Genomic DNA, 9,944 nt, shown 5'->3' on the forward strand with positions numbered 1-9,944 from the left:
TTAACACTGTTAACCCATTTTCCGTTTTTCGGGTAACGGCGTTACCACGCTCCTTTTTTTTTGTAAAAACAAACCACAGGGGTTTATTTGGAAATCGGCTAAACCACAGGTTTTTTTTTTGGAATTTACCCTAAAAAATTCAACATGACAATTAAATAATAGATCAAATAAAAGTATAGTACCATATTAAATTATTCTTTTTTGGAACAGATTAAATTATCCTATTAGGTAAGGATAAAATTTTATCATTTCGTGCTTGCAGGGATTAAATTATTCTTGCTTGCGGTAGGAGTAAAATTTTATCATTTTGTACATCAAAGATAAATATGTAATCCTTGAAGAAAAAAAGAGGACAAATTTGGACTTTAGTTGTAAAAAAAACGTTAGACGATGGTAGTCGGACGAACAAAACTCTAGATGATTAATTGGGGGACGGATTCTCGATTTCTAACGCCTAGACGGTCTTGAATTTGAACAGTGTTGAAAACCAAAATAGTAAATATAATGTATAGATCAAAACTAAACTAAAAATTCTTAGAAAAATGAAACAATTTATATTTTTTTTAAATCACTTTCTAAAACGATTTATATAATGAATAGAATAAATAAACAATTATAAAATTACACCTAAATCATACTATAAAAAATAATTCTTAATATATCACTAAAATAATTCTCAATATGTCACTACTTTCTATATATCACAAATAAAATATATGTTTTTATACATAATTTATAAATTCTAAACTCAATTCATAAATTCTAAACACTAAAACATATATCCTAAACACTAAAACATATATCCTAGACTCCTAGTTCATAAATTCTAGTCTTTAAAATATATTAAAAATAATAATTTACTTAATTTAATATAATTCAAATTATTATTTAACTACTATAGATAATCTTTTAAAACTGAATTTCTTTATAAATTTTCCTAGATAAAAAATGTAACCAATATATAATGGGGTAAGCATGAGCCTTAGAATAGATAAAAATGTAATCAATTCAAATACAATAGCTGTGCTTCAAGTATAGATTAACTAAAACCTTCAAAAGTAATTTTTTCATTTTGGAGAAAACAAAATCTCCAAATAGACTTTAATATCTCAATAATAGAAACTTCACACTTTTAATGGAGCTATAAATCAGAGACCATGAATGTACTTCATCCAATACTTTACCTAAATAAATAAAGTTAATAATGCTTCACTGTAAATTTTCTCTTAAAAAGCCAACAAAAAACACTGTTAATGGCAAACAAATTAAGAGCTCAAGTACTAAATAAATATTATAATAGAGAACAAGTGTCACAAGTAAAAGCAACAATAAAAGAAAACATGTTTATCTCAAAAACAGACAATTGGCGCCCAAAAATTTAATAACAGCAGTAAGCATCTCTCTACCAAACGACCAGAAAACTAAAAAATAAAACTACCCAAAAACTGTATTTTGAGGCAAAACAAAACCCAAGTTTTCCATGATCAAGGAGCAACCACAATACGCCCAGCTACTTGATCAAGATCCCTTTGACCGCTTGAAGTGATTCTCCTTCCACTGGTTCAACATTACAAAGTATGCACATTACTTGTCAAGAACATCAATTGCATAATTCAATAAGGAAACAAATAATGCATCTTTAGGCTCCTAAACGTTTTTAGATTTATTGGTTAAGCCTCGGGTCTTTCAATTTGACACATTGAGCTCTCACAATCAGTTATAATCGCACACAATAAACTCCTGGTTACTAGAAAAGTTAGATGTCAAATCAAACTTGCTCATTTCATCTGCATCTGAAATTGCATGTTCTACAGTTTGAAATAAGATGGCTTTCAAGATGTATGTAGATGAAATGAATAAACGGTCTTTTAATTGAGTTTTTTTATGTTCATGGCTAACTTTCCTGGTGGCCATAAGCTTAATGTGTACGATTATAATTGGTCAGTGGTTCAAAATGTCAAATTGAAAGAAAGCTCTGGTGCTTAATCAACAAAAAGTAAAAAGATCAGGGGGGGCCTCAAGCTGCTTTTTTTTTCATCAAAGAAAGGAGAGGTTAGAAAGATTTAGATTTTAGATAGACCCACACAACAATGCAAACAAATACAAGGGCATATGCCTTCTGAGAAGGTGCGCAAAATGATAAAATCAAGGTCTCAGGAAATATAGAGCTTACCCTTTCGGGTCAATGTCAACAATGTTCGTGATCTGCAATTGCTGCAGAATGTGGCGAGCAATGGCTCCACTGCTCTTGCCGAAATGAGGTGGTCTGCTACCGTTCCTCTTGCTCCCACCGTAAATTCTACGGAAAGCTCCCACACCAAGACCTCCCCTCAAGTAAATCTTTCTTGCCATTGAGGCTGCAGCACAAGATGTAACAATATCCATAAATAAGCAAAATATGACTCACATTGAATGCCAATTTCACAAGTGCTGACATAGAGAGCATTCACGATAGGGATGTCAAAATGGATCGTCGTGTCATAGATCATGTGATTATATACTCCACATGATTATAATATATAATGATTTAAATGGAACAAAAATTACAATCATGTCAAACAGGTTGTCTCTATAAATCGTGTTGTCGTGTCAAAAATCGGCAGCTCTAATCACAAGGATATAAATGCAACACATGAGACTCACCAGCTCTAACATAGTACCAGTCAGGGTCATAAGGTGCAAGCTCCTTAAGCGTTCCGGTCTTCACAATGTCGGTCCAGGGTGGCAACTCAATCTGAAAACAAAATAGAAAAAGAAAAACAAAAGGAAAAGATGTGTGATTAAAACTGTATATGTATACCATATAACTAATCAAATAGCTTGCTATAAGACTAGATATCATGTCTTCTCATCTCAGGAAGAGTCACCAAAACCAAAATATGGGCACTTTCAAGCATAACATTACACTACACTTGGACACAAATAACAGTCAAACAAAACAAGACCACATATTTTTGTTTCTCGGGAGCAAACTTCCACCAAAATCCACTTGTGCTTCTAGAAATAACAGACAAGTTTTTTGAGAGCTCAACTTGCATGTATTAAAAGAATCAAACAATATTAAATACAACTTCTATTGAAAAATTGTTAGAAACTAGTTCCTTTAAAACCACATAGAAGAATATTTATATGCTAGCATCTATAGTTATAGATCGTAGACTCTTTTATGCGTAATCAGATAGCTCATAGTTGCTAACAATTCCCTACCCAAACAGTCCACAACTTTGTTGTTAACCTTTTAATCTGCAAACTAGGTATTGTCTATCTATTAATGCAAGTACAATGAAACAAATCAATTCTGTGATATGGACAAGTGCAGGAAAAAACATAACTTCTTGCTACAACTTCCATCAACCAATGATATGATACCAATAACACTAAATTTTGGACAAACAATCGAATTAACTATGAAAGAAACATTTGTATCTTGCAGATGTATAGTAATATAACTATAAGCAGCAAAATTTAAAACAGGAAGTTTTGTTAAAAGAATGGTATAGATCCAGCACAGGAAGTGCAAGGACTTGAAATTCAAGTTCAAATTGAAAAGGACCTAATGAGGAACAGTTCAAATTGAAAAGGAACTAACAAGGAACAATCAGATTTTAGTGCATAGAAAAAAAAATAGTCATGAAATGGTTAAAACCATTGAATGGAAAGAAAAGATAGATGCAGGATACAATCAGACTATAATCCGCATCAAAATTTAGCATCGTTGATTTTTAATGTGTTGAAAAATGGTACATATCAACTTTTTGTTTACAATATCAAACATCAACTTGACATCATCCCACGATTAACCTCACCCTCAACTCTACTCTTTTCACTTGGGACAAAACGCCTTTTTACCATATAAATTCGAATAGTAAGACCTTACACAACTATAGTACTTTATGGGCATAGCATAGGAGCAATAGAGCATTCATTCATTGAACAAGAGGAAACCCAAGTAGAACTGGCCATTACATGCAATTATAACCTGCCCGAGAACTGTAACAGAAAAGGTATATCAAACAAGGAGGGTTGCTTCATGTATATAAGGATCCATACAGCTCCCTAATTAACCAATGTGGGATATCTAACACAACCCTTGACGCCCAGAACCATCTGGAGAGTAAAGCAAATATCCATGGGGACTCAACATTGAACACAAGGCTTTGAAACCATGTAATCAAAGGCCTAAATGAACCAAAAGGTGCCTCAAAGGATAAGGATTGTCTCACATATATACAGACAGTGGCGGAGCCAGAGCTCAAGGTCCGGAGGGGCTCCATTGCATTAATATTTTTTTTTCTTAATAACGACTTAAGGCTTTGATTCATAGTAGTCAAATCAAAATTTTCAAATTTTTGATAATATAAGGGTAAATTTGATTATAATTGGAAACATTAAGGTACAAAACAACTAAATTCAATATAAAGTAAGGATAAGGTGCAAAAATACTTTAATATTTACACCTAAGAATAATTTTACCTCTAACGTATAAAATGGTGCAATTTGTAACTAAAAAAATACAATTAAAAATAATAAAAGAGAAATAGGTTTAAGGAAAAAAATTAAAATGAGATAAAAAAGTGAAGAGAGGAAGACTCGAACATAAAGACCAGTTGGATGTAGAGATTCCTTTAATCATCACTATAACCAACTATGCAAACTTAGTTTTATGTTATATAATCACATTCTACATTATAAGTACTAATTTTAAATATTTTGGGGGGCTTCTCGGAACTGAACCACTATTCGTCAAGGGTGTTCCGGAGGGTCGGAGGGTCGGGAGACCCTCCCTTACCCCCCTAGATCCGCCCCTGTATACAGAGACATATAGCTGCTCCCTAATCAAGCAATGTGGAATATCTAACAACAAACCATTGCAAACATTCAATCAAATAGTTATCATTTAGCAGTAAACCACACAAAAGCCCAAAAGAAACCCGGAAACCGTATTCAATCATTTAAAAGAGGACCTTTCTGTTCATATAATATCATTGTAACACAAGAAAAATCATGCTCCCCCGAAAAACAATGATACCAACACAAGCACAATCAGAAACCAAAATACATCAAAAGCTTTAATCTCTCTAACAAAATCATAAAACAGGATGAAATGATAACACAAAAAAAAGGAAAAAAACACAGAATGAAAACGGAGAATACCTTGCCAGATCGTTTAAGGTGAGCAGCATAAGCCTTGACGAACTCGTGCGGCGACACATCCTTGACAGTCTTAGCGGTGGCCATATTGCAGCAAAGCGAAGAACCTGAAGGGTGCAGAGTATCTAGCTCAAATTGTTTTGAATAAATAGTCTATGAAAAAATAAAAGAAGACATGTAGACAGTAGCAGATCAACACTGATCAGAACCAAAATGTGCATCAAAAGGGAAATCAAGACGGAATCTTACTTGAACAAGGACGACTAGAACGGCGGGAAAATCAGCGACTTCTCTGGAAGAGTGGTGGTGAGATTGACGGCTGGCTACTTCTACTTGAAAGAAATAGCTAGGGTTTTCGTTACCCAATTTTTAAACGAATTCTAAAATCACCGATACAGGCTTAAGCCCAAATCAACTACTCATGTATTGGTATTTATGGGTTTAAAAAAAAAAAAAAATCTATTGTTCCCAAAACTGCTTCCCAAAATGTGAATGTTACACGATATCAAACTGGATTTATAAATAATTTACGAGTCACTTGATCGGACCGGATGACTCGAATTAGCGGGATTGGATGATTAATAAATAAATAAATAAAATTTATATATATTAAATATATATATTAATTTAAAAATATTTTTATAAATTATATATATTCAAAACAAATTATAAACAATTTTTTTTTGTTATTTTTTATCAATTTAAAACTTAAATATATAACGGATAAATAGAGTTTAGAATGACTTAAAATATATCAACATATTTTATGTCATGAGATCTTTTTAACGGTATATAATAAACTCAAAATGGACAGGTAGCAAATGAGACATGTCCATAGGCTCGGGTACCCCAGGCCCTTGTCCCCAAGCCCGAGCTTGGACAATGAAAATTGGTCATATGCCTAGACCCGCTAAGACCCACCTATTTTTTTTGACGCGTTTGGAATTAATAAAAATAGCACGGTCCGGTCCAGTCAGGCTCGCCTATTAATATTAATTATTAGTTTATATATTTATCATATTTAATTTTAAGTATAAATTTTATTTTCTATAACTAAAAATTATGCATATATTTTTAAGGGGGTTTGTATGGATTGGACTTGGTATTTAAATCCGAGCCTGCCTAAATTAATAGTGGGTTGTGTTGAGCTTGGACTGAGCACTTTTATTATATGAAAGTCTGGTAGGCTCGACCCGCGCCCGGCCCGACCCAACCTATAGACATGTCTAGTTTGGAAGAAGATAAAAGAAAATTAAGCATTCACATCCCACGTGGGAAAGAAATGAGAATCTTAACTAATTTATAAGTAAATGGTATTTACAAGCTTTTAATTAATTACTAGGGAAAAGATTCTCTCATGAGCAAAGGGTGGAGTCGAAGCACCATCAGGTTAGGGACACACCCTCATGACATGGACCACGTGAATTCCACAACGAAATGAGGTCTCCTAGACCAGTCTGCTTTTACTAAAAAAAGAAGTTGTTAAAAACCAAGATCACGGCGGTTCCCGGTAGAAGTGGTCGATCTATCTAGTACGAGCCTAATAATAATGCAAAATACCAAATTTAATAGTGGAAGGGAATAGCAACTTTACCATTAATATTGTAAATTGCATTATTTCATTCCTACAATTAATAACTTTTACAAATTTAAGGCATCGTTAATGAAACTCTGATTCTACTCGTATGATATGTTATCACTCGTCAGTAATAAATTGTATGTATAATGTATACATATGAAAAAGTATAATAAAATAAAAAAATTACTTCGTATATGCACGTGTTGGATAAGGAAAAATAAATAAAACTCAAATATTTCCTCGAACATAAAAGCATTTCATCTCCAAATTTATTCTAAAACTATAAAAAAAAATGCAAATCTTTTTTTATGATATGCAAATTTGTGTATAACACAATAACAACACATCTGTTTTTAGATAATGCCTAAAGTTGGTTCAACTTGTTAATGTTATGGGTAAAATGGTATAGTTTATGACCCGAGGAATAAAATTGGTCTTGAATACTAATGTTAAGAGTATTTTTTGTACTTTATCTTTTCTTTTTTAATATGAATGGAATTTGTTAAATGATTGATAGCTCCTTTTGAGAGCGCTCCGTACGTATGAGCGTTTAGGTTTTTTGATACTTCTTTTATGGCGACCGCGACGACGACTTCACACTAATGGAGACACAGATTGCTACTAAGTACCTAAAACAATTTGAATATGAATGAAATTTGTAAAATGATTGAAATTAGCTCCTCTTAAGAGCACTCTCTACGTATGAGGGTTTGGGTTTTTCAATACTTCTTTTACGGTGGTCGTGATTTTACACTGATGGAGACACATCTTGCTACTATGGACCTATGGACATTGTAGATGATGGGTTTGAGTTCCCAGATTCCATCGACGACACCAATACATAATCCTACATTCTCTGTTTTGTTGGCTCCTTACTCACAAGTAAAAGTTTTAATTTCAAATTATTTAAACACCGAATGGCAAAAAATCTGACGACCATGACGCGGTATATCTATCACAAAACTTTGAGATTCGCACATCTTGTTTCGTTTCTATCGCTGCCATGATCTACGATGGGTACTTGAAAGGAAGTCCATAGAACTTCGATAATCATTTGCTTCTACTACACGAAATACATGAAGGGGAGGACCCACTGTAGGTTCCACTACATAATACGGAATTTTGGTTCCATCTACATCGATTGAACATATGATTATTCTCAGAGACAATAAATGTGGCATTGGGAAATTTTATTGGCAAATATATTGTGTATGGTCCTAAAAATAAATGGATATCAAACCGATCCTACATCCGTAGCAGGAATTGCTTAGATATTCGAAAACCTTTGCCATGTGAGAAGAAGATAAGAAGAGCATGAGGTGAGATTGGATCACATGTCAGTTTAGTTATGAGAAATTGTGGACTTTTTGCTACATTTGCGAACTTATGGTCATCTGGATAGGCAATGTGACATGTACTTTCAGCTCAATGAATATGAAGTTGTTCGATAGTGGGATGTTTCCCTTCGAGTGCCTACTCGCATAATCGATTCGTTAGGAGGTGAGCGTTGGCTACGGGAAGAGGGTACTGAAGGTGACAAGACTTGAACTAGTATCGCGGCTGCCAATCCGAAACAAGTTCCACAACCTCAATCAGGGATTTCTGAGAAACAAACAACCATATTGCAACTGGAAACAAACTTTGGTACTAGTGCCTTTGATGATGGGAAGTCAGTTGTTGTTAAGGCGACTTCAATTGATCATGAGGTTGGTCTAGAAGTTATTGATGAATGTAAACATCGTAGAGGTGATGGAGCACTAGGGCAAACACACAATATCAATAGTCATATAGTTAGTCTGATATAGATGGATATTGATACATCAAGCACTACTTCTGAGGCCATTTCAAGAACAAAATCTCATGAGCAGAGCACTTCAGATGCCATAGAGTCCAAACCAAAAAACGGAGTATAGATAGACCCTCTAAATGGAGTATGCCCGCCATTATGAAAATCCTAAGTTGGAACTACTGTGGATTAGGTAATGCTAGAGCAATTCCAGTTCTTTGTGAGCTTATTTGGGCTCATCGTCTAGATATTGTTTTTCTTTTTGAGACATTAGTTTGTAACTCTTATATTGAATTTATTCGTAATAAAATTAGATTTGATAGTTGTTATTCGGTGGATTGTTTGGGCCACTATGGTGGCATATGTATTTTTTGGTGGAAAGCAAATCATTGCTCATTGCTTTCGTATTCTATTAATCATATTGATATGGAAGTGTTGGATATGGAGATGGAAAATTAGAGACTCACGAGATTCTATAGCTGTCCCGAACGGCATAGAAGAAAACATTATTGGTCTATACTTAGGAATATTATAGGGACACCACCTCTCTTATGGACTATTCTAGGAGATTTTAACGATCTTCTCAGTCACGATGATAAGAAGGCGCTAGTTGCACACCCAGAATGGTGTTTGAAGGGTTTTCATGATACAATACATGGATGTGGGCTTGTTGAAATACCGATGTTGGGTTATTTGAATAGATGGACCATACATAAGGGAAAACCGAATGAGGTTCGGGAGAAACTTGATCGTGATTTTTTCTCGGATAGCTGGGTCCAATCTTTTCCACATAGTACATTATTGAATGGCATAACACCGTTATCATATCATTCTCCTTGGTACCCTATACTGATGATCAAGTTATAAATCGACCAGTCAATGGGTTTTGGTTTGAGAATAAATGGCTACATGACGGAGGGTTGTAGAAACTTATTGTTCGGACATGGTAAGAAAATACATAGGTGTCGGTTGATCAACGACTAGAGACTTATCCTAGTTCGGCCTCTCCGCCTACGTCTAGAGAAAGGGTTAGAAGTTACTCAGCAGACTTATCCTAGTTCGGCCTCTCCGCCTACGTCCAGTCCCCAGAATCCCTCCGAGCTTTTTCAATCCTCTACTGAGCTCTTTAAAGGTAGAGCACAAACATTTTACAATAGCAACTGAGTATGCAAGGTTACCATCCTCTATTCGTCTACTCAATCCTATCTACCACTAAATACTATAACCGAGTATTCAACTTCTCTCTACCACTGAGTACTCAGCTTCACCTTTCTAACCTTTTACAAATGATAAGAAATTGTTCTTAATACAACAAAGAACACTTTAGATGACAGAATCAATCTAGACTTTTACACAATGATTAGAGTTTGGTGTAAGAGCTTACTTTTTCTTTTTAGACAACGTCTATTTTGTATCTTTTACTTAGTG

The 9,944-nt window shown here is 34.3% G+C and overlaps 1 protein-coding gene across 1 annotated transcript; it reads right to left on the reverse strand.

Annotated features, from left to right (window-relative positions):
* Nucleotides 1–1,265: 1,265 nt before the first annotated feature.
* LOC136227824 (small ribosomal subunit protein eS19x) lies at nt 1,266–5,559 on the reverse strand. Its single transcript, XM_066016587.1, has 5 exons — nt 5,401–5,559; nt 5,155–5,258; nt 2,644–2,734; nt 2,174–2,357; nt 1,266–1,557 (listed from the first exon to the last, which is right to left on the reverse strand). The coding sequence occupies exons 2-5, from the start codon at nt 5,236–5,238 to the stop codon at nt 1,485–1,487; spliced, it is 432 nt and encodes a 143-aa protein (XP_065872659.1). The 5' UTR covers nt 5,239–5,258; nt 5,401–5,559; the 3' UTR covers nt 1,266–1,484.
* Between the last annotated feature and the right edge of the window lie 4,385 nt (nt 5,560–9,944).

Source organism: Euphorbia lathyris, chromosome 4 (assembly GCF_963576675.1).
Source record: "Euphorbia lathyris chromosome 4, ddEupLath1.1, whole genome shotgun sequence".
In the NCBI taxonomy this organism is placed as follows: Eukaryota; Viridiplantae; Streptophyta; class Magnoliopsida; order Malpighiales; family Euphorbiaceae; genus Euphorbia; species Euphorbia lathyris.

Bases quoted from the DNA above. Each gene is read 5' to 3' on its own strand.
- LOC136227824 (XM_066016587.1), bottom strand. From the start codon at position 5,238: ATGGCCACCGCTAAGACTGTCAAGGATGTGTCGCCGCACGAGTTCGTC. The intron at 2,735-5,154 runs GTATTCTCCGTT...TTTTGTTTTCAG, and splicing joins ACCTTAAACGATCTGGCAAG to ATTGAGTTGCCACCCTGGAC. The intron at 2,358-2,643 runs GTGAGTCTCATG...CTTGTGCTGCAG, and splicing joins CTGGTACTATGTTAGAGCTG to CCTCAATGGCAAGAAAGATT.